General features: G+C 37.3%; 1 protein-coding gene across 1 annotated transcript in view; it reads right to left on the bottom strand.

Annotated features, from left to right (window-relative positions):
- Nucleotides 1–25,387, bottom strand: part of LOC121734125 (chondroitin sulfate synthase 1) — a 58,761-nt gene that overhangs the window by 1,831 nt on the left and 31,543 nt on the right. The window contains exons 2-5 of the mRNA XM_042124548.1: nucleotides 3,946–4,086; nucleotides 2,309–2,489; nucleotides 759–916; nucleotides 99–300 (exon numbers count right to left, since the gene is read on the bottom strand). Coding sequence (XP_041980482.1) covers nucleotides 99–300; nucleotides 759–916; nucleotides 2,309–2,489; nucleotides 3,946–4,086 — 682 coding nt within the window. The remainder of the gene's footprint in view (nucleotides 1–98; nucleotides 301–758; nucleotides 917–2,308; nucleotides 2,490–3,945; nucleotides 4,087–25,387) is intronic.

Here is a 25,387-nt window from a genome sequence, read left to right as displayed (position 1 = left end):
AAAAGCGTAATGTATGACACTTATTCACCATTAAAAATCTCCTGCAGAGAATGGCTAATGGCTCCCATTAAAACCACCATCACCATCACATCTCTCACCAGTAAAACTCTGCTGCAGGTACGCGTGCCGCCTCACCGCGGCCGTCATCTTGCGCCCCCGGTACCGGCGGTACTTCAGCAGCAGGTCGAGCACGTGGTCGGCGCCGTGCAGCGGCTGCAGCCGCGTGTACCCGTACAGCAGCTCGTTGAAGTCGATCACGCGCCCGCGCTGACGGGACGGCGCGTTGATTATCTCCATCACCTGAAAGATTAAAAGGCAAAGTTTTATAGCAAAGTTGTATAGAATTAATTTTTTCGGAATTGGGTCACTGGTAGACCTACCACCAGTTTGGAATGAAACCCGGCGAGTTACGGAAACTGGTCTACCACCAGTTTAGAATGAAACCCGGCGAGTTACGGAAACTGGTCTACCACCAGTTTGGAATGAAACCCGGCGAGTTACGGAAACTGGTCTACCACCAGTTTGGAATGAAACCCGGCGAGTTACGGAAACTTCTGGAGAGAGGCTAAATTCTCAAATATGGTTTGTAGTTCCAAATCAAAAAGGCGTTGTGAGTATCGCCGCATCAAGCATGTCAATTTTCATCCACAGGCGCTTAAAACGTAAGTTGGCATCTTGTATTCAAAGTAGTAATACAAGATATGCATATGCCTAATCTTAAATAAAATAACTTTATAAGATCTTCCCGTGTATCTTACCTCTCTAATCACATCATCGAGAGCTTCTTTTAAAGGGGTCTCAATTCTTCTCTTGGGGTTGGAGTGAGTGACGGAGTAGATGGATTTGCTGATGAAATCGAAGGGAATGATATCCTCGATGGTGTCCGCTTTGTAACGATTGAAATCTATTGGAGCTCCTGAAATGAGAAAATGGAATGGTTAATGATTTTATGAGCATATTTCAGTTACCTACGTATCAATCCATACTTACCTTTTTTTATAATATAAGGGGGCAAATGGACACACGCAACATCAGAAGAGCTGCAGGTGCGTTGCCGGCCTTTTAAGTGGGAATAGGATTACAGGGTAGGGGAGGAAGGGATAGGGAATTGGGCCTTCGGTAAACTCACTCACTCGGCGAAACACAGCGCAAGTGCTGTTTCAAGCGATATCATTGTAAACTTTATTGATGAGCGCATCTCGCCGTCAAACAATTAGTTTGGTGAGATTTAAAATGTAACAAATATGTAGATTTTTTATGAATAAATATATTTAAAAAAAAACTCCGGTTTTCTGTGAGCCCGTGGTATTTCTCCGGTCGAGCCGGCCCATTCGTGCCGAAGCATGGCTCTACCACGTACTTATATTATAAATGCGAATGTGTATGTCTATCAGTCTTTCAAATCTGTCTGTTAGAGAAAACAACGTCTTCATTTTATGCTGCTGATGCTGATGCAATTTTCTGTGTAGATCCTTTAAGTCCCGACTCCCGAGTAAGTATACCATTGTTTTTGTCACAGGCAAATGTATCTAAGGTTACGCAATGATGATATAGGTTCAGCAGTCTATTTATAAACTTAACATTCTTTGATACATTTGAAACTATTTAGTACAGCTAAGACAGCGACGGGAAGTTTGTAATTGCCATCGTCCTAGCCCAAAACTTGCCTACCAACTAGTAAGGCTCTAAATTCTTCAAACTAACAACAATAGAACTCATTCTGTATGCACCTCGCCAGTAATCAGTGAACGCACATCCTGTTACTTCCTGATCCGATCTCGGTTGTAAAGAATAACGACTGTTGGTTGAAATGTCTCATTGAATATTATGTTAAATTAAACATAATAATTATTATATGCATCATTTTAATTAGAATGATTGTTACCACAACAACAGCGAATCCAATAATAGCACCTATAGTTTTAAAGTTTTGAACTGTAACCACAAAATACATATTAGTTTAACAACTGTAACTCAAGAACGTCATCTAGCTTATGTTCAACGTTATCAACAACAATGGAATACGCTTACACATACACGCTGCCAACATCATTAATTCATTAGGTACCATTCCTGGCCCTTTAGCGAAGACCTTTTCTTTATGGCTTCTTTATAGAATCGCCCGATCAAAATGTTTGGAATTGACATTTAAACTATAAAGTTAACGTTCGACTCGTGTAATGTCAATTCCCTACATTTTGATTGGCGATTCTAAAAAGAAGCGATACAGAAAGTATCTTGGCTATAACAGGCTCTGTAGGCCTCACTATGGCCAGTTACCTATCATCACCATCTCAAGCCCTCTCACCTAAAATCCGATTGTTCCCCAGATATCCCGGCTGGCCCATCTTCACGGGGAACAGGGAGACGTTGCCGGGCAGCACGTAGCTGGTGACGTCATCCCCGTGGACACCCAGCTCGTGGAGCGAGGAGGCGATGTCGCGGTGCAGGTCTAGAGACTTCTCTCGGATATCCAGGATGCGAAGGTTCTGGAAGTAAGATGGTGGATGTTAGGAGTGTACTGTAACAATGTGTTGCTAGAGGGATTCTTATACTTCGGGCTGTGTTTAAAGCAGGCCATACACGCAAGGGTGTACCTGACTGGTTTGCCTGAACAGGTAAACTGGAGCGTGTATGTTACAGAACTGTGCAGGTTTTGCCTCATCTTTGCCTGAAAGGCGTAACTGCACAGGCAAACCTGTCAGTTACACCCTTTCGTTTAGAGCCTGCATAAATATTACTGAACAGTAATTACTAAGTAACTCCTTATTCCCAACAGTGTTGTTTTTAAGTTTGGTTAGGTTAACCCTGATTGCCTGAGAAGAAATATGATCCAAACGTCGAAAGCGCGTGATCCTTCCTTCGGTCCTTTCTTCGTAATCTTGGTTTATAATGCCCAAGATGCTGACCTTGAAATTGAATTTGGTGGTAAGAAATTATTAATATTGTTTTTGTTTTAAAAATTACAACCATGAAGAGGCTTATAAAGAACATTAACTGAGTGCTAATTCAGACTTTTGGCAAGATTAAGTACTAGATATAGCAGGTACTTGACCGATAACGCTGTAGTCTGTCGTTCAATTCGAGTTGTTGGTTCTAACTGCACTATCTTTGTTTGCTTTGCAAATTATATCGGTGTTCCTAATAGCTACTGCCTTGAAGATTACCTAAGATTTACTATAATAATTCATCTTGACTTGATAACAAACGTGAGGAAGCATAATATAACATCTTACGAGTAAGTAGGTAAGTAGGTATAGATATAAAAAATATAAAAATTTGTAAAGATGGGTGGACTAATTTGGTATAAATAGACTATGTTTTTGCTATCAAAAGTACAGTGTCTTCTCTGGATCAAATGGGAATTCATTATCATGAAGGGTTTGCGCAAATGCGCTGCAGTCTTGCCAGTTCTGCTTGCAGAGGCAAGCAGAACTAATAGAGATTTTGAAGTAACTTTATTAGTTCCGCTCTGGTGTCTTATTATACCTACAAAGTTAGTTACAAGTTGGTTTTATTTCCTTAATGCCCATAATTAAAATTTAAAACGCGTATGACGTGCAGTGTTAGTTTGTGTAGCAAAATATTATTATGTTAATACAATGTCATGTACTCGTATTCAATCATTAGACTCAACATCATAATTTTAAACCCCATATTTAGGTACTAGGTCGTGTAAAGGCTCAACACTTGTTAAAAAAGAAATCCGGGATATTAATTTCAACATTATCGTCATCATCAATATCATCACCGTCCACCATTAATTCCGGCAGTATTTCCGGACCAATACGAGCTGCCAACCTTTAAGAAGATAGCGTATTCTCCATTACAAGGCCGCCAACGCACCTGTAGTGAGTGTCCATGGTCAACGGTAGTTGCTTTCCATCAGGTGACCCGTTTTCTCGTTCGCCTCCTTTTTTCACCACAAAAACCCATCATCCTCACCTTGAAATACGTATGCAGGCGGTACATCTGGCGGTGGTCCTTGACGGGATGTAGGGTGATGGCTCGGTGCACTTCCCGCCGCTTCAGCCGGCCCGTGTATGCCGCGCTGCCGCTGCTATTGTGGTGGAGGATTGTCTGCATCTGTAATGGATTTAAGAGGGTTAAAAGTTGTGGTTTCTGTAATCTCTCGTGTGAGGTATCGGTATGACAGTTCTATAACGAACTTGACTGGCCACACGTTTCTAAATGGTGGACGTTAGTCGAGGACTGTGGCGCAGTTACTGCTGGTAATGGTGATATGCCGCAACTCGCGAGGTGGAAACTGAGAAATCTGTAGGAACGAGTTATGAGACACAATAAATGTTAATGTACCATCGACGAAATTGATTCCTAGGCTGTTGACAGACCTAAGTCGTTTGGTCCGGTTATGTCATTTCAATGTAAGCTGTGACCGGTCGGATGAGTTTGACCGCGATCAAATTACTCCTGGTACGCCATCTGGAATCAACTTCTCTGATAGTACTACGCAGATTGAGGACCTCTGTCATAACTCACAAGTCACAACGCAGCCAGCACAAAAGAATAAGGGCCTTTTGTGATAGTTTTAATCACGAAGCTAAAACGAAGTATTAGCTTCATGGTTTTAATTCTTGCCACAAAGTTAGAATCCTTATTGAAAATCCTAATCTTAGAAATTAAGTTATAAACTAAGTTTAAAAAGAACATTTCATGATAAAAGAACAAAAGTGTAAGTTACTGATGAGGGTATATTAACTCAGTGGCGGATTTGTAAATCCGCCACTGGTCAGACTGCTGTTGCTGCTGTCGTCGCCGTTTTAAGTTTATATACCTATAACAGGAGACATCAGACAAAAGATAGTAATTCCTTTATAAGTTATTTTATTGGTAGATTATGATCGTTGTCAATCAATAGTTTTTCAAAGTCAACCTTTAATACCTATAGATGCGATAAAACAGGAAATATGTTATAATATGTAGTAAAAGCCACCAATAATTGCGTGTTTACGCCCGCACTCAGAGACATATTATTTTAATAATAAGTAAACTATGTCTAATTTAACAAAAACTTTAAAAGATAATGTTTAAAGTTTATTCCAAAATCGGTCTGTCGTTAGATAGCTAAGACAACAGACGACGACAGTTAAAATTATATCGAGACGTTGTTTTCTGCTGCATTGTGTGCAAATCTCAACCTGTTCTAATTTGGGGTTGACATTGGCCCTTCGAATACTAATAGCCTGCGTCCACATCGAACTGAACGTAGGTACTGGCCACTTGTTCAAGCAGTTCTCTGTATTTTCTTACATAATAAATAATAATAATTAATAATAGCTTTTTCGTTTACACCTAACCGAACTGTACCTGATACTTAATTAATACCTATATTATTATCGCCGGCTCAGATTTAGTATTTAAAACACATCCTTACTGCCACCCTCAGAGAGATACGTAAACCACCATACCTTCATTATCCGTCAAACTCTTCATTCAATTAAAGTTTAATTAATGGCTATCGGAAATAGGCATTCAATCAACAATAATTTCACTTTCTTCAGTAAGCAAACAGCTATCTTCATCAAGTACGTACAGTTATAAGTTTAACTAAAAATATTGTCATTGACATCTTTCTAAAACCACCCCTTGAGCCTTGACCCTGACTAACAAAAGCTCTTGAAGTATTGAGATGTCTTAAAAAGTCTCTACTGCGACAGCTTAGAACTTCGTCACGTTTACTGGTTGACGTTATATTCTGTACAATCTGTAATAATTTATGTAATTGAACTAATTGATCGAATTGTAATGAATTTTGTAACTTAAACTTAAACTTCATCACCTTGATGAGTGGCAGTCTTCCACAGTGCGTTTTTCGCGTAACTTTCTGCCGCGCACTGTAAAACTCTGGAATGGACTGTCACCAGCAGTATTTCCGGACCGATACGACCTGCAAACCTTCAAGAAAAGAGTATTCCCTCTTAAAAGGCCGGCAACGCACCTGCAGCTCTTCTGATGTTGCGAGTGTCCATGGGCGACGGTAGTTGCTTACCATCAGGAGACCCGTTTGCTCGTTTGTCCCCTTATTTAATTAAAAAAAAAACTAGGCTAATAACAACGCTAACATGCAGCCAAAAGCCTAATATTATGCGAACAACCCAAATGTGTAATGGTAACTTCATTGCCTTTGGCATCTATATCTGTTATTATTGGTGTATTTTTATTATAATTTTGTAGCTTTCAAATTATGAGTTAATAACAGTGGTGGATTTACCAATAGGCTAAGTAGACTGGAGCCTAGGGCGGCAGATTTAGAGGGGCGGCTTTAGCCCCATTTTTTATCTTACAGAACCAAAAATCCCACCTAAAACATTTCTTGTAAAATATTGCCGGGACGACCACATTAAAGGTTTACACGGTTTACCCTGTGAAAAAGATATATGAGATCTCATGTAGAGCCAAGCTTCTGAATCTACACGGCCTAACCCTACTGACCCTAACTTAAACAAATTCTACATACCAGTAAATATGTAAGACTTCGCCGTTTCGCTACCGCACAGGGTGAAACCTTGTGTAGTCGTCTCAGCAAAAATTTTCAAAAAATGTTTTTGGTGGGATATGAATGTGAACTAAACTAACGTATTGAATTTCAAAGGTCAGTTATAGGGGCGGCAAAAATTTAATAGCCGACAGGCGGCATATTTGTAAATCCGACACTGGTTAATAAGACTCTATAAACGGTAAATTACGACATCTCTGTAGGGGGAGCGCCTTAATACCTTGTACAACCCCTATAATATTATGTACTTAGCAGGATTCATATTGTGGAGTATGTGGACTATAGTGTAATATTCTTTAGGCTCTGAAGGGTCCAGCGCTGTGGTCACAAATTCATTCAGTCATCGGGTAACGGAACTAACTTTCCAGACCGGATTTCACTGCCTAGGTCATCTAACCGGTCTGCGTCCTAGACTACCAGCTACCTGTTCGCTTGTTCGTCATCCCGCTACCTGAATAACATCATAAAAACGTATGGTGTACCTAAAACTTTAAAACACAGACTACTAAGGGGTTATACGTAGCTCTAAAGTTTTGAAAAATGTTGCCATATTTTTTCTCTTTATAAATTGTTTTTGATTAATCGTTGTTGCTGTCTAGACAGACGTAATAATCTTATTATCGTTTTTGCGATAGCTCGAGTCTAAACTCTAAAGATTAGAATTAAGGAAAAAAGTTTTGCCGGTGTTACACTATTACCTAAATAAAATATTAATTGGGAGACCGCGAAATAGACTTTCCCAAAATTTTCTCATCTCTAGGTACTTCTTAAGAACTGTTAATTTTGAAAAAGTAACAGCTATGTTAGTAAGTATAGCAGCTATGTAAGTAACAATTAGCAGTGACGTGTGTACGAAGACAATTCACATGTGCTGTGTGCATTTACGGAGAAATTCACTAAACCATTAGCTGAGGCAGTAAGGACTAAGGACTGACGGACACATACGTTTAAAGTTTTAAGGCGCCTTTTCTGCCGTCGTGTCATCGCCCGCGCGCGGATTGATCTGCATGAAAATTTTCCGCATCCTATAAAGGGGTATGAAGATTTTTACATGGAGCCTGACCTACCTACCGTCCGCCATTGTGTTTTTCCGCGTTCAGGAATTTTTTTTTTCAAAAATCTATAGCTAACATCAATACTTAAACAAAAAATAATCATAGACAAAACCACGTAAGGTGTCACACATTTCGAAGAGTTGAGCTGCCAAAGTTGCAATATCTTAATTAAATTGGTAAAACTTTGGCAGCTCATATTATCTCCGATCACGTATACTATGTGTGATCGAAGGCTCATAATATGTTCGAAATGTGACACCTGACGTGGTTTTGTCCAAGATTATTTTTTGTTTAAGTAAGTATTGATGTTAGCTTATTATTATTTACGCCTCCGTGGTCCAGTGGTTCAGAGCTCGGCTCTTGACTCGGAGGTCGTGGGTTCGATTCCCGCGTTGGAAACATGTTATTTCCAAGTTTGGTTAGGATAATACAGGCTGATCACCTGATTGTCTGACAAGTAAGATGATCCATGCGTCGGATGGGCATGTAAAAAGTCGGTCCTGCGCCTGATCTCTCGCCAGTCGTGTCGGTCTGCCGTCCCACTGGGTTATGAGAGTAAAGGAATAGAGAGTGCTCTTGTGTACTGCGCACATACTTGGGCACTATAAAATTACTCCTGCGTAGCTGGCCTGGTTTCCATGAAACCGGCCACCGTCACCGAAACCGGTGTGGGAGCTATTATGATGTTAGCTATCCATTTTTGAAAAAAATATTCGTGAACACGAAAAAACATATTTAGCAGACAGTAGGTCGGCCAAAATCTTCATACCCCTTTCATAGATGTTTCTTTCTGTCATGCGGATAACACGCGCACGATTAGGAGCATGTTTTAGGAAAAGCGGCCTTGGGTGACAAAAACAGGATAATAAGTGTGACGTCTGAAGAGACGAATTCAGTCAAACACTGGCTTTTAAATAGATTCGCTGACTTTTCATACAGAAACGGTCACCTAGTTTTTATTATTCGTAGCGGTCATCACTATATTGATTTATTTAGTAAACAAAGTTAAAAAAAAATACACGTTACACCTACAATCTACATATTTAAACATTAGCAGCAGCAGGTTGCGTATGGACTAATAGAGATTAGGGAATAGAGAAACATTCCTAGCGTTTACTAATTTTATACCTAAGTCCTTTATGTACTAAGGATGGAACCTAGCTGTCAATACAATCGCTCTGCGTGTGCCTGCCTTACATTCCTGCCGCGAAAGGCGTTAAGATAAAGTGCGAGTTTTGCAGAGATTATACACCGTTCAATGCTAATTTACCTCCATACGAACCTTACGTCTTTGACATAAAGGCGTAAGGCATAAGTGGTAAGATATCTCTGAATGTACTAAAGTCTCAATTTAGTGGCAGTTATTTACGGCTTTTAGCTAACAAGTTAACAAGAAAAACACTAGACTTGAAGCAGCTTGTAAGTATGATAAATATGTATGCCCAAAACTGGCTATGTGGTAATTTCCTGCATACAGCAGAGAATGCCACGGATAAATAGTTACTAGGTAACCTATACCTTGAGCTGGCTAACATGGCATCTATAGTATTCCAAATGGCTTTCAAAGAAAACTATTGCATAGTTTATATCGTGGGCTTTGAGCGTCGCGACCGAATCAAGAAACTCAGTAACGAAAAAAAAACCCCCACTAAAAAAATTAACGCGCAACACGTGCCACGCGTTTTTTTTTAAGTCATCCACTAGTTCCGGAGACTTTACAATGCAATTAATGTCAAACCATTTTTCAATGTTTTTCATCTTCAAATTGGTGTAGGTACTTACCAGAATACAAGAATAATTAATGTTCTTGAAAGTAGGCTAGTTATCAAAGTTGAAAATTGCACGAAATTGTATGACTAGCCTCATGCTCTAGAGTCTAGAACTCCAGACCATAGTTTTTTTTTTTTTTAAAGCAACTTCCGTCGCCCATGGACACTCGCAGCATCAGAAGAGCTGCAAGTGCGTTGCCGGCCTTTTAAGAGGGAATAGGGTAATAGGGGAGGGTAGGGAAGGGAAGGGAATAGTTGAGAGTAGGGAAGGGATTAGGGTAGGGGTTAGGGGATTGGGCCTCCGGTAAACTCACTCACTCGACGAAACACAGCGCAAGCGCTGTTTCACGCCGGTTTTCTGTGAGAACGTGGTATTTATCCGGTAGAGCCGGCCCATTCGTGCCGAAGCATGGCTCTCCCACGTATAAATAGTACTCAAAAATAATACTCGTCTTCAACTACCAACGACTGTTTCCGTAAAATCATATCTAACCAGTATATCAAGACCGTCAATTACATAGTATCTCTTCTGTGGGGGGTGCCGTGTAAATTGGTGACTATGAAGGAAGCACCCACTTGCCCCCCGTCCAGCAACACGTGAGGAAACGTCAATCTGGACCTCCTTCCTACAGACCTTGTCTTAGCGTAGGGCTGCCAAAAGCGATTTGCGATACAGGAAATTAAAGGCGGTGTAAGCGCCGCCATTTTGGTTTGAACAGGGCTGCTAGTTAAAGGTTTCTGGATAAAAACAAAACAACAAAGAAAAAAATACTATACAAAAATCCGGTTTGTAACTAAAATGGTAATAGATCTTAAATTACAAAACTAGGCCTTTACATCCGTTGTGGATGATTTATACTCACAGTATTTTTCAAAGCGAAGTAACCACTCCTCAAATACTGTAGTGCCTGGGACAAGATTTTTAAATGTCCGTATGGTTGCCCAAGCGCATACGGCATTCTCGCATCATAGTCGGCCTAGTCCAGAGGAAAGAACAAGTCAATACGTCTGGGACCAACTATGTGCGGGTTTCCTCACGATGTTTTCCTTCACCGTACGAGCGTCCGTATTATGTACTTGAGATCAGAAAATGTCTCATAGGTACACGCCTCCACCCGGGTTCGAACCTGCACCCTCTAGGAGTGCGAACCGAAGGTCTACCCATTAGGCCACGGAGGCTCTTTAAATTACAAAGCTTATAATATTATTATAACGTAAAATTTAAATTTTAAATAGAAAAAATATAATTATTTAACTGCATACGAATAAATAGGTATCAAAAACAAAACAAAACCACGCGGAAACAAGCTTCTTTTTATCCTGCAAAAATGTTTGTTTTTATATTTTTAAATGATTTTCTGTGTGAACTTGTGTGAAGGAGTCGTGAATTATCATACCAGTGCAGTGTCGTGAAAAATAATTATCATCGAAAAAGTTGCGCATAATTTAAAGTAAAATATGTTTTCACTTTTCATAGTTCATACATTACAAACATTTTTTTATCACATCAGGAAGTCCAGTCTTAATGGTTTTGGAAACTTACAATTAATCCATAGAAACGTTATCAAATCTAGGATTAATAGATATAGACATTTTATAAGTTCCTTAATAATTGTATCAATTTATAACATTGCGATAAGGTTAAAATACAAAATTCTTTGTCTTTTTATCGAATTTCTTAATTATTATTGTATCCGGTGTTATCAAGATCACAGAAAATGCCGCAATTTCAAAGCACCGTTCATAAGGTTATTAAGCAACACTTTGTTGTTTAACAATTCAAATGAAAAAAGGACAACACTATTTGGAAAAACCCCGTTTTTTAACATTTTACACTGATTCTTTGTTCCTATTGGTCGCAGTGATAATATAAGATTTAGAGTATTATAGTCTTCGATAAAATAATATGGACTATCCAACACAAAAAAAATAACCTAAAGATCCTGAACTTAGATATGATTTCTAAATTTGTACTGAATTGACAGATCTCAATTGCGTGAGGCGTCTTGCAAATCTGTCAAATGCATACAAATTTAGAAATGCATCTACGCGTCACTTTGTGGTCAGAATTGACCCTGGTGAAGCCAAACGAGCGTAATTTTGTGAGTCGTGAATTGCAGAATTTCTGCAGCGTAAATATCTCTTCATACAAATCATGACTCACAAAATTATTACGCTCGTGTGAATCAAAAAGGACTTATACATATGAAACTGAATGCAGCAGAATTTCTGCAAGCCGAAATTCTGCGATTCACAACTCACAAATTACAAAAAGTAAATATTTAAAAATCTAGATATTATTTTTCAATAATGTGGCAGCCCTGAACGAAACAGATTGAGATTAATATTAGTATCTCCGAAGAAATTACTAGCTGTACTAAATCGGTCTATTTCCTGGCAAGTGCATGAGCCTATTGAGTTTGTATTATATTACGTACCAGTTACTATAGAGTTATTTTTGCTAATTTTATGTCATACATAATATTAAATAATACATTTATTATAATCGGTTCGGATTTCTTCTGCCATTGACAGAGCCTTAATGCCAATTACTTTTTTCTTCCCGAAGGCAGGTCCTTGTAGGCCTGACATCACTGCGATCCTTATGGATCTCCGATCTATTAATTGTGACTCCTTCGCATTAGAGCACCGTCCCCGACCCAATGCTGCTCATAAATTGAACGATGTGGTTGGGGTTGGTGCCAATGACAACAGAGTAATAAAAATTCTATTTACAAGTAAGACTTGGGTATAATATTATGACGAATTACTCTACCTAAACGATTAACACCGACGCGACGTAATGCTAAGCTCCCATGCGGTTTTGCTCGATAGTTTTACTCCAAATCTATAGTTTAAGATAGTTTGACGACCTCTGTGGCTCAGTGGTGAGCGCGTTGGTAACTCAAGCCGGGGGTCGCGGGTTCGAATCCCGCCGACGGAACAAAAAGTTTTCAATGTTCCCGGGTCTGGATGTGTATTAAATATGTGTATGATATAATAAAAATCTCAAATATATGTAAGTATAGTATAAAAGTATTAAATATATTTCCGTTGTCTGGTACCTGTAACACAAGTCCTTTAGGTACTTAGCACGGGGCCACACTGACGTGATGTGAAGCGGCCATTAAAAAAAAAATTAAAAAAAAAAAAATCAAGTAATAATTACTATGTGGACCGCAAAACTGACAGCTCGAAGGCTCGCATCGAGCCGGCTTGATGGAATTAAATATATCGATTTAGAATAAAACTATCGAGCAATGCTGAATGTGTGGCCGAAAGTCCGAGCCGCGGGTTTTCCTCGACGTTATTGCTCGATCGAGCAAAACTGTATGTGAGTACTTAGCATAAGACGTTCCACGCGACGCAAGTCTAGTTTAGTTTTCTAAAACAATAATGATACCATGATAGCAAATGACTTTAAACAATTAACAAAAACTTTTAAAAATACATATAAGTTACGTTTTAAATGTCTCAACTCTCAACTCTCAAGTTACGAGACACGACCCACATTTAAACGATATCGAAACGTTATCGCACGATAGTGTAAAGATTAATGAGTTATGACTGTAATCGAAACCGAAGATTTTCGATAAAAATACGCGTCCAGTAGCTGTTGTAACTTTGTAAGACAAATAATTGCATTCAACCTTCAAGATAACTATTGTTTATAAATTTAATGTTTAACTATTTCATATTATTAAAATATTAAGTAGGTTAGTTAATAGTTATGCAGTTGTTAAATCCTCTAAGATTAATAATATTGTTACGTGCTAGGGTTCGAAGGATTTGGAGAGAAAGACCTGCTGACTCTCTTGAAGACTTTATTCACTAAGTCTAGGTCACACAAGCACACACTAGGTCACAACACTTAGCACTAAGTCCAAACACTAATCACTAGGTCCAATCACTAAGCACTATCACTGTCCTAGGTCGTAGCCAAGTCGCAGGTTTCACTGATTCACTCACTATTGATCACTTGTGTTCACTCCGAAATCGCCTTGATGATCGCTCGAACCGAACTGAATTGCCGGACCGTCCACCTGCGGCTTTTTATATGGCGAGACGAATTCCAGAAAGTTCCCGATTCACGTAAACAAGTAAACAACTGTGGGAACTTTTTAGGAGACTCGAGCATGTACCACTAGTTTCGAGTAGGGGATTTATGTTGCCTGTGTTCCCTCGGTAAGTTTCGCTGGTTTGTCGCTAGATGGCACTACGTGTCCGTATACCATGTACCGTAACAATATTATACTGCAGTGATGAAGGAAATCGAAATCATACAGAAAAACAAGTTATAACTTCGATTAATGTTATATTATGGAGAAGCTTGCAAGTCATAGCTGTTGTTCTAAGAAGTCTAATTTTCTACTTTCAGACTCCTATTTGAAAAAAAAATCTACAGTCGAATATAAGTTAAATAAGTAATTATAACCTTCTCATTTGGAAGTCAGTTAAAAGTTTGCACCAGAATATGTGGAATTTATCTGACTTCTAGAATCTGCGACTGCCAAGTGCCAAACTGTGCCAACACGATCTCAATTTTTTTTAAGTTTCCGGGATGAAAAGATATCCTACGTCCTGTCCCTTTCTCGGGACTAAAAGTATCTCCATCGGTTTGGTGGTGCAGGTGTAGCCGTGAAGAGGTAAAAGACAGACAGACACACTTTTCGCATTTATAACCACCTACAAAAACTAATGACAGGGAAAACCAGAACTAGATACAGTATTAATTGTTTTTCTATTTGATAAGTAATATGTTATTTCAATTAGAGTCAATTATCGATATGATCTAGAGGTTATCAATAGATATTTAGTTGCCGACTTTTGATCTTTATAAGTACTATCCGAGAAGTTGATTCCCAGGCAGATGGTGGACCTAAGCAAACTCATCAGACCTATCACAAATCACAGCTAACATTGAATTAACATTTATTAAGCCGACCACATGACGTAGGTCCGTCAACTGCCGGAATCAATAATTTCCTCGATGGTACGAGCTTTTCGCTTTTTGGGCGTCCACAAATTACGTGAGGTGTGGAGAGTGGGTCGAGTCAAATCTCATCTAATCTTACGTTGATGAGAGGGGGGGGGGAGATCTCGGCAAATCTCACGTAATTTTTTTCTTATTGTTACCAAAAAAATACTATTTAGGTTCATTTCATCCAGATTGTACGACGTATGCTCAGAAAATTTAAAAAAACACCTCACGTAATTTGTGGACGCCCCCTTAGTACACTGAATCGTTTTTTGCATGTACTTTTTAATTACATGCGCCGCCAAGGTGACTCAGGCCAATGCCCTAAAGCCTAATAGCTGTCAATTTAGGCTTTAAACTTTAAAGTGATCAGCTCAGTTCAATAAACCTTGATGCCTTATTTCAAAACGACATTCCTTCCTTGCTTTTCTTGATGTGTTTTTTAAATTCTTCAAGTACTTATCAATTGTCAAATATTTGCTGATGATTTTCCTCAAAGGACAGGCCTCGTGGCAAAGAGTAAGATTTTATAATTATTCAGAGATTTTGTTAATTTCTTCAAAAGCATTAAAGCCCATCCTTTAGTTCTGTAGATTCTAAACTTATACGAGTATTAATAGCTTTGCTTGACTGGACCGTTCCACAACTTGGCAGGTCTTCTTTTTCTTAAGTCTCGTCTCTCGACCAACATGCACAGCATTCAATCAATTTTGGCGATCATGTCGACATCTTGGGGGTCGGGGCAATGAACTCTACTGCGAATTTGACCATAAACAATGTCAAATAAAAGAAATTAAGAGCTATAGAGCTAAGAATGTATGTAACCTCTTCATTGCTTAATAATTATTTAAGAGTTGTTACTTTGCTCTACTAGTTCTAAGATAATATTAAAGATCTTAAGCCCTTGACTAAAGCAGATGGAAGTCTGTCATCTCTATCATGATTCATGCCAAAGTATATTCTATCTCCTTAATTTATTCAGTCATCAGTGACATTTATTGTAACATGTAACATAATAACTGTGCTATTATTTTCATTATTTACTTGAAAAAATTAACTGAGTGCTGGCCGAGTTAGAACATGACATTACTATTTACTAGCACAGATTACTAAATAGTGGCATTAGTAAGCTAAGAGCTGATACCACTGGCCACAAATTTTAACGTAAGAACAAGTTTTGGTATCTATTTCAAAGGTCCATTTGGTAAATCACTCTTGTATTTTTGTTCTTTAATTCCAATCATTTTCTTTGACCCAACCTCCAAAATAAAAGCTTTACCTAACATTTTATTTGAATTTATCTTTTAATTATTATAAATCATGACCGTCGGAACAGGAATTTCTGAGCTCTTTTGACTGGAGTTTTAGCCTTTTGTTATCGTTTATTGGCTAGAGGTAGATATGTACCGACTAGTCGGTAAAGCCGACTATCCGGCCACTTTCGTAGTCGGCGAATAGTCGGCAAAAAGCGCCGACTTTCCGGCTTTTTTATTATTTTACTATTATTGATATAACATTTAAGAAAAACCTTGATTATTTTGAAATTAACGAATTAAAGATTCGGTCGCCGAGCCCATTGCCCGCGATAAAAGCTATACAAATTATACAATAGCTTATTTATTCATAATTAAATAAAATACTCGGATTTATTATTTACATTTTTTTTTATGAAATAAGGGGGTAAACGAGCAAACGGGTCACCTGATGGAAAGCAACTTCCGTCGCCCATGGACACTCGCAGCATCAGAAGAGCTGCAGGTGCGTTGCCGGCATTTTAAGATTGAATAGGGTAATAGGGGAGGGTAGCGAAGGGAAGGGAAGGGAATAGGGGAGGGTAGGGAAGGGAATAGGGTAGGGGATTGGGCCTCCGATAAACTCACTCACTCGGCGAAACACAGCGCAAGCGCTGTTTCACGCCGGTTTTCTGTGAGAACGTGGTATTTATCCGGTCGAGCCGGCCCATTCGTGCCGAAGCATGGCTCTCCCACGTAAATTAGGTAATTATGTCACATGATCGGATCATCTCTACTATTGTCTATTAAGGAATTCACAATGTTATTAAAAGTTAAAAGCTGCTGTTGAAAACCTCAATATCTGGACAATGAACATTACTACGACATACGGGAATATAATCCCAGGATTAGGACAATTTAGGTAAAGTCCCATGTTGCCTCTATTGAACTCTATGATCATGATTCATGGACATGCCCCATCTGAAACTCTAAAAACACTACTTAAATCTAGTTTCTTTCGTCTGAGCTATTGAGCTCAGGATGACGTGACGGCAAGTGTTTATAATTTGGTGTTATTGTAGTGTACATTACAATTTACAAGTTACAACATATTCAACGTCTAACATACACAACTCTGGCCTCGCAATATAAACACAAGCTGGTTTTTACATTTCAAGGAAATTCGCTAATACAAGCTATACGGAAATTGCTTGTCCTCACTAATTGTATCATCGACTTTACTCGGTATTAATAGTCATAAAATATAATAATTAATAAGTCATAGTTGAACCTTCGATACGTGAGACATCGTTACATATTATGAAGATTTAAGAACAAACTTCTAAAGATCGGATATCAAGTGTATTTATTCAAATTATTTTATTATCTCATAGTCTACACGAATTTTAAACCTGTAAAAATGGCCTTACAAAGACCCCAAAGTAGAACTTTACCATGACTAGTAGAACTTTAACATGTTAAGTTAGTCGAACTAGTTATAGTACCAATTTGTGAGCAATAAAGATTTATCTATCTATCTATCTATAAATATACCTACATCTAAGGACAGAAGTCCTGTCAATTTTCTGTTATGGTCCGAATTCCGACCAATTGGGCCGTTAGTGCCGAGCAATCCTTTGATGCCTTTGATGAAAACACATTGTATTAATAATTAACTAGATGACGCCCGCAACTCCATTGCGCCAAAATTCATTTATCGCTCGGAAATCGTACATTTTTACGAGATAAAAAGTATCCTTTCCCGGAACTCAAAGTATCTTCATACCAAAGGGGTTCGAACATTTTTGTCCATGGAGCCTGGCACATCTAGCCGCCGGCCATTTTAATTTTTTTTTTCAAAATTTCCGAGCACGATAAAAGTGGTATATTTTTGTTTGTAGTGTACTCTACCCAAATATACCACTTTTATCGTACTCGGAAATTTTGAAAAAAAAATCAAGATGGCCTATGCCACAAAGGTTCGTACCCCTTTCAGCAAAATCGATTCAAAGGTTTAGGCTTGATGAGGTGGTATTGCTGGTAACAGACAGACACACTTGCGCATTAATAATATTAGTATGGATATTGGATATGGACTAGCATGGATAAGACTTACTTGAACGGTAAACTCGCGATCATATTGTTTCTCTAAATTTAATTACTGTAATCTGTATTGCGCCAGTTACTATGTTACATCACAGAGCGCTGTGCGGTTATTTTGTAACTATGCAAATTTTAATATACCTACGCTGCGCTGTCTCTGTATAATGCAATGCAATTTGAATTGTAAGAATGAATAGGTAGTTAAAAATTTAAGAGGTTGCATCATGCATGATACCTGGAGAAATTTTCAACAATCTAGAATATGTTACCCGCAATTAAAATTTGCCGTGAAATCGATTTATTACGTGGGAACCGTACATTCAGATTTCCGGGATCCACTATCCTATATTCGTGGCTAAAAGATGCAAAAGTTCCTCAAAATCGCCATTTAACGCATGAAGAGGACAAAAAACACTAAACTTTTAAATATTTTAGGTTGCATTGAGCGAAACAAAAAATATGTACTTACTTAGTTCAAAGGGTGTCTCAGGGGCCACCGGCCAAGGCACAAAACTTTTAAATTTAAAATTCCTATGAAATGATGCGCCCAATCTTGAATCTCGTCATATTATATTAAACTGTACATATTGGTGTGTAACATATTAAGGAGATGCACAAGATAAAATGAAGTTCAAGCGAAACAGAGGGCAGCGTTTAGAATATTAGCACTAATTAAAAACATCTGGCTCTAAATGCTAATGCGTCTGGTTCGCAAACGTTTTTTTTCTTTTTGCCAAAAAAAAACTTATTCTACTCTTTTGCTAAGCAGTTGGGAATTTTTATTTGACATGCCGCCGGATTGGGAAAAAATTACTTTGCTCTTAACGAGAAATTCCTGTGAGTCTGAGCTATTGCTAAAATTTCTTCCTTTTAAATATATGATTGGAAATCTAACAGAAAATCTTAGTAAAAGGAGATACTATTAAGAGGTACTCATTCCCATATTTAAGAACGACTGAATATTCGTTATATTTAAAGTCCAGGGGTTTCTATACCAAACTCACTGCGACATCTAGTAAAATATAATCTGTTAAGTTTCATTTTCTAACTCGTAAAAATTTAAGTACCTATGTTATTTTGTGGGTATGTTATAACGTATCTTAACCATAAAGTTATTATACCTAGCGGAATAGAGCAACAATCTCGAGCTGTCAAACGAAACCGAAATTGGTTTCATCTGTGTGTAAAAATATGTGTGCGTATACACTTATACAAGCATGATTGAACATGATTTCTATGAGATTAAATTGTCAACGTGCGGCACGTGCCGACTGGACGTCAAAAAAAGAGTGCTGCTGTCATGTATCACACGTCACTTTTACCTGAGTTTTACCACGCAGTGTTACTGATAGTAACATCTCTCTTGCTCGGTTTGTTTCTCTATTCCGCTAGGTAAGTATATTAACTTTATAATCTCAACACGGAAGAAACTAGTCTTACAGAGATATCGGATAGGTCACTCTGTCTCCAACGTACAATGATGAGGTTCTGATAAAGAGGCCCCAGTCCTTGTCCCACAAAAGTAACCTAATTTCGATGCGCCATTTTCACAAGCAATAACTGATTTGAGAGCAACAGTCATTGTTGACACATAAGCCTTATTGGCTGGCTACAGACCTAAGAAACTGTAGATCTGGTAATTGGTAGCCAAATCATTATCTTATCGCGACTGTATAGCCTATTTGTATCCAATATAAAAGTGTTTGCATATTATTATACAGGGTGTAAGTTGTAACAAAACATTTTGTTACAATTTACACCCTATTTTATGTTATTTGTATGCCCATACAAATAACATAAAAATAGCGCCGGAGCGATATAAAATTTTCCATACAAAAGTTAAAAAAAGGAAATCTTTAAGTACTGCTCCTTACTCCATACCAGTATATCTTAACTTTGTTTAGTTACACCCTGTGAAGGGTAAGGGTAAGTATTGCATAACGGTTAGAAGTTATAACATTCCCCCTAGGCCCTTTAAAATTTCCCCTAACGGTATTTTGCATCTTTTATAATTCACCAAATTAAGTCCTTATAAGACCCTAATGACGCTGTAATAAACGTTGGTGAAATCAAAGACCCTTGATGGCCACTTATCGTTAGGGGGTGGTTATTAAAACAACTATGACTACTGAAAACCAACGGCGAGAACTGTGTTCGCAACAGATGCTGAGTAAGTCAAGGTAAAACTTGATATTGAAATGTTTTTGATTTTTTTATGTACTACCAGAGAAGTTGATTCCTAGGCAGATGGGGACCTACGTAGTTTGGTCGCGTTACGTAAAACAAAGGCCATTGAATTGACATGATCCGACCAAATGACATTGCTCTGGCAACTGCCTAGGAATAAATTTCCTTGGTTAAACATCTATTGTTTTACCAAATAAAGTTTTTTTAATGAAATAAGGGGGTAAACGAGCAAACGGGTCGCCTGATGGAAAGCAACTTCCGTCGCCCATGGACCCTCGCAGCATCAGAAGAGCTGCTGTTGCGTTGCCGGCCTTTTAAGAGGGAATAGAGTAATAGGGGCGGGTAGGGATGGGAAGGGAATAGGGGAAGGTAGGGAAGGGTATTCCCTTCCCTACCCTATTGGGTAGGGGATTGGGCCTCCGATAAACTCACTCACTCGGCGAAACACAGCGCTAGCGCTGTTTCACGCCGGTTTTCTGTGAGAACGTGATATTTCTCCGGTCGAGCCGGCCCATTCGTGCCGTAGCATGGCTCTCCCACGTATAAACGTTTCTTCTTTCTTTCTTTATTTCTTTCTATGAGTCAACTCTCAAATTGGATTTTCCAGCCCTAATTAAAAATAAATAAAATATGAATATTATGTCTGTCTGTTGCTCTGCTTGTCTCTCCTATTGACTTACAATCAGCCGCCCGGTCAGCCCGTTACACATTGACCTCAATAGCACCTACCAATTGCTGCACTCTAACTGATTGAACTTCAACTCGTAAGTTATCGCTAAGGCTAAAACGCACTGACGTTTTACGCGACACTACAAGAGCATGCCGGGATACAAAATCATCAAATTAAGAAAGAAACTCAGTGGTCTAGAAACTAAACAGAAAACATCAAATGGAATAGGCAATAGCTTATACCAAGTACTTTTGCTTAAGTACTCTTAGGTCTGAAACTATTTGAAAACTATGACCACTCGCAAAAACCAGAAGTTTAGTGCGGTAGTGGTGTGCGTTTCTGGTTCTTAAAATCCCCGGCAAATTTTTGTGCCGGCAGATTCGTGCCGAGTATGACTCTCAGATTTTAAGCTTGCTGAATACTGTTGCTATGCATTACTTTTTGGCCAAGAAACACGCAGATTGATAAAAAGCAATGTGCAATGTTCATCCACACCTGGTCACATTACATAACAGCTCTACAATTATTGCAACAGCATGCAAAATTTGCATGTGAAGTAATGCACTTGTAATCGGCGAGCACAATATCGTGATAATGTTACTCTACTATTTACTCTAACGAGAGCAAGCGAGCTGTAAAGCAAACTAACTCAAATGTAAACTTTAAAGAAATATAGCTAAAATACAGGCAAGGCCTAGTCTATGTCTTGATCTCGCCGTCAAACAATTAGTTTGGCGAGATTTAAAATGTAATAAGTAGAGTTTTATGAATAAATATAATTAAATAAAATGTTCTAGCATATTATATCATATTATACCGAAGGTTCCAGGGGAGACTCCGGAATGAAGGGCGCGTCACGTCGCCGTTAATTCTTGATAATGTGTACTTGTGTAGTTGTTAAGTTTATATAATTTTTATGTATGTTAGTCATTATGGTATATATCGTATGGGCCTACGTAGCCTGATTTAAATAAATAAATAAATAAAAAATAAAATAAAATATTGTTTATTTATTTTTAAGTGTTTTTGATAAATACTTAAATAAAACCTAAGCAAAAATTATAAGCGCTCACGCCAATTCTAGAATTACAAGAAAGTAAATAGCAAAGTCTATGTTGGATGTGCAATTTTATCAAAATACTCTGCAGTCTGCGTTTTCATTATTTAAGAAAGTAAAACAAGCGATATAACTTTATTGGCATTTCGTGAAACAATCACATAGTTAATTTGTGTGATCAGCAATATGCAACAAATAGAAAATATTTTTAGAAGTTATGTGCCGTGCAATACGTTTGCTGAATCTAGCTCGTGGATGGGAAAAATCTGCAACAACAACAATATTATGGGCGCCTATTATTTTGACTGAAGTCACCATAATTATAGTCCATTTAATTAACCCATCAAGCCCCATAAGCTCACCGGTGAGCGAGACACAATAGAATAACAATACATTTCCAAGAATCCTCGATCGAAGGATTAATAATAAATAATTGATTATATTTAGGACATATGTATTTCACAACGAGTGATGCCTACTTCCTGACTTCCGAATAAGCTATCTATAACTTGAGACTCTATAAGAGAGACTTCCGAATAAGCTATCTACCTATAATTCAATAAGTCTTTAGACTATCTAGGAAGACTGTAATAAAATAGGACAGTCTATAGATTGGAAAATTTTAAATGATTTGGCCTTTGGGTGGTTTTAGATTTTTTGGCAGAAGTTAATATAATATATTATTAACTAGCGCTCTTGCCTCTAACAATGAAAAGATAAGCTACTGACAAAAAAAACCTCAAAAACTGGGCATAATTATTAATAATACTACAAATATTACGTATAAACATATTTAAAGTATATTATACTTTAACTGTTAAACATTATTACGTCAGAGTTCCTCAAGATTTATTAATAAACATAAATAATTATGTTCTCTGTGCTGTGCGAGAATTTAAATGAAGTTATGTTTATGTGTACATGAGTATATAATTTAATGAACATCACACGTCTGTCACGTTTGCACAATACGTGTCAACTATTGTGTCAACTGTCAATAAATATACGATAAGGCCTCGAATACACATTGAGATTGGTCATTGGCGTTACAAAAGGCTAATGCCGATTTTCACCAACTGTTTGGTGAAATTTGTGATTCTTAAGTCTTAAAGACTCGCTAAGTTATAGGGGACGCTTAGTATTAGGATTTAGGAGGAAGAAAAACTGCCGCAAGTGGACCTATTATGTCGGTAAACATTTTTTCGTGAGACTTAATATACCTACGTTACTCACAACTCACATCTCATGTTACCTTAGTTTTACTGCGCGGTTGATATTTTATTTTAACTTCTATCATTATAACCATAAACTTAGTATAGGTAGATAATAGCTGATATTATATTACTTATATAATATAATGTTTTCTTTGCGTTTTTTTATGAAGTGACTTGCAAAGTGACCGATTTCAGTTGACCGATTACGAAGTAATCCAACGTGACTCGGCCGAAACTACAAATGTCTAGCGGATGACAGATTTGAAGATCCATCCGACGGCTCAAGGTGAAGATAACGTGCTAGGTAAACTTGTATTCTTTAAATTATACACCTTATACTCAATACGATAAGAGCCACTTCACAACACGCGTAGGATTATGTATTTTGGGGAATTAGCATGACTTACAAATAAGTTATGCCTTCCTACATAATACATTATTCTCTGTATCAGTTTGACAAAAAATATTTTATACATATACATATATACATACAAAACATTTTTTTTGTAAGTTTGCTTGTTACTTCAACCTCTGTAAGTATTAATAGTAGTAAGTACCTACTTACTACTATTACGTTATGTATATATTATGCAGTACCTACTGCCAGAGAATTCTAAACGTGGCGTGGTTAAAGTTAAAGTTATGGTCAAAGTTATGGTTATAGTTAAGGCTAATTTATTTTCAACCTTAACTTTGACCACAGAATTTGACAGAAGACGTTACTGGTCCGACAAGGCTTTAAATGAACGTGGGCGGGGTTGCTGCTGGTAAAGTAGAACTGTCAAAAATGGCGTTGTTGTATGATGACAGCGTTAGTTCCTTTTTTCGCCACATGCATTTAAAGCCTTGTCGAGCTCTATGGTTACCTATGGCTAAATATGGCGTCCATTTTTTACTTTAACCAAAGATTTGACATTTTGCATTGTAGTTATAGTTAAAGTTTTGTTAAAGTAAGTTGGTGCAACCCACCCTAAAAATGTACGTACTGGGTATCGAGTATCGACAAATACTATTATAGCTTTAATTTCATGGTACAGCTAAAGGAGCCTACCTAAAACATTAATATTATTATGCAATTTATAAACAATATATATATATATATATATATATATATATATATATATATATATATATATATATATATATATATATATATATATATATATATATATTTATTTATTATATGTATAACATATTATACTCTATTCTATTAAATATATATATACACATATATATTAAAAAATAATAATAATAAAAAAAAAGTGTCCATGGCGTGATGGACCACAATTAATTAAAATTCATAATATTATTTCAATTATCCTTGGTGCGAAAAATCTAAATAATAAAATAACAAAAAAAGGATATGGACGAACAGTCCATAGACGGCCCCAATTTTATAAAAAAAAAAAGGAGCCTACCACGTATTGTTATCGAAATAAACCATTTTATATTTTATTTTATTTATTTAGCACACCAACAGTCATGGGCATACCGAGGGGGGACAGCTGCCCCTGTCTGTATGACGAAAGTTTCATATTAAATATATCAAAATTATTATCTTTTACAGTGGACAGTTTTTCATTATAAAGTCGTGCCATACGTGTTAGTGGACTGTTGTACGTGGTGTTCAAAGTTGAGGTTGGAATTTCAAATAATTGTTGTTTACGCCTAATATGACTACTATAAAATTAAAGTGGTTAATCAGTTCCGCATCAATGTTGCCATTTATAATTTTATGTAACATGAGTAAATCAGAGTTATTTCGTCTTTCTTTTAAAGAAATCATCTTGAAGTGTGACAATCTGTCTGTATACATAGGTATATATATATATATATATATATATATATATATATATTTAAATCGCCGAAGACTTGTTGCGTCTTTTCAAAGTCGAACCCTATGGCGTCTCCCATTTCCAATGACTTTTTAATTGTTATTCGTGCGAATATAGTTACATTGCTGTCATGTGAATTCTATTGTCGACGAGAAATTTTGTTTACGTACGAAAATTAGATATTCAATTTGAAATAATTCTCGCTGGTTTTTTGCTTCCGTTCTCGATGGAAATCATGTGACACATTGTATATTTTTGTATTCGTTCCATGCATTTAATCGTTTTTCCTACATCCATTTAAATGTATGGATATATTGATACCGTATATTGTACTATATTAATTCCATGCATTCTACTAATTAAATGACTCCTTACTATATTTGAGATTATATCGGTACCGTATATTATTTTTGTATGTACGCCATAAACTGTTGAGTTTGTTGCTTCCTCCTAACCTTATATGTTATATCGATATATACATAGGTACCTATATAATAGATCCCAATAAATTCATTGCGTGATGTGGTCTCTGTCTACACCAATGAGGGACAGGAGTGACGATATGTATGTATGAATAGAGAATCATCCCTCTTTATGAAGTCGATTAAAATGAAATACTTATTTCTATAACTTGGAGTACTCAGACATTAAAAACAAGTTATCCCTATATTACATAGATTAATTAAATTTAAAATTATAATTAGGTAAGTCCGCTAGGCTAACTAAAAAATATTAAGGATAATTATGATAGATATGATGTGGGAGCATTT

Source organism: Aricia agestis, chromosome 15 (assembly GCF_905147365.1).
Source record: "Aricia agestis chromosome 15, ilAriAges1.1, whole genome shotgun sequence".
Taxonomy (NCBI): Eukaryota; Metazoa; Arthropoda; class Insecta; order Lepidoptera; family Lycaenidae; genus Aricia; species Aricia agestis.
The sequence above is the reverse complement of the archived record's forward strand: the minus strand, read 5'-3'. Positions and strand labels throughout refer to the sequence as shown.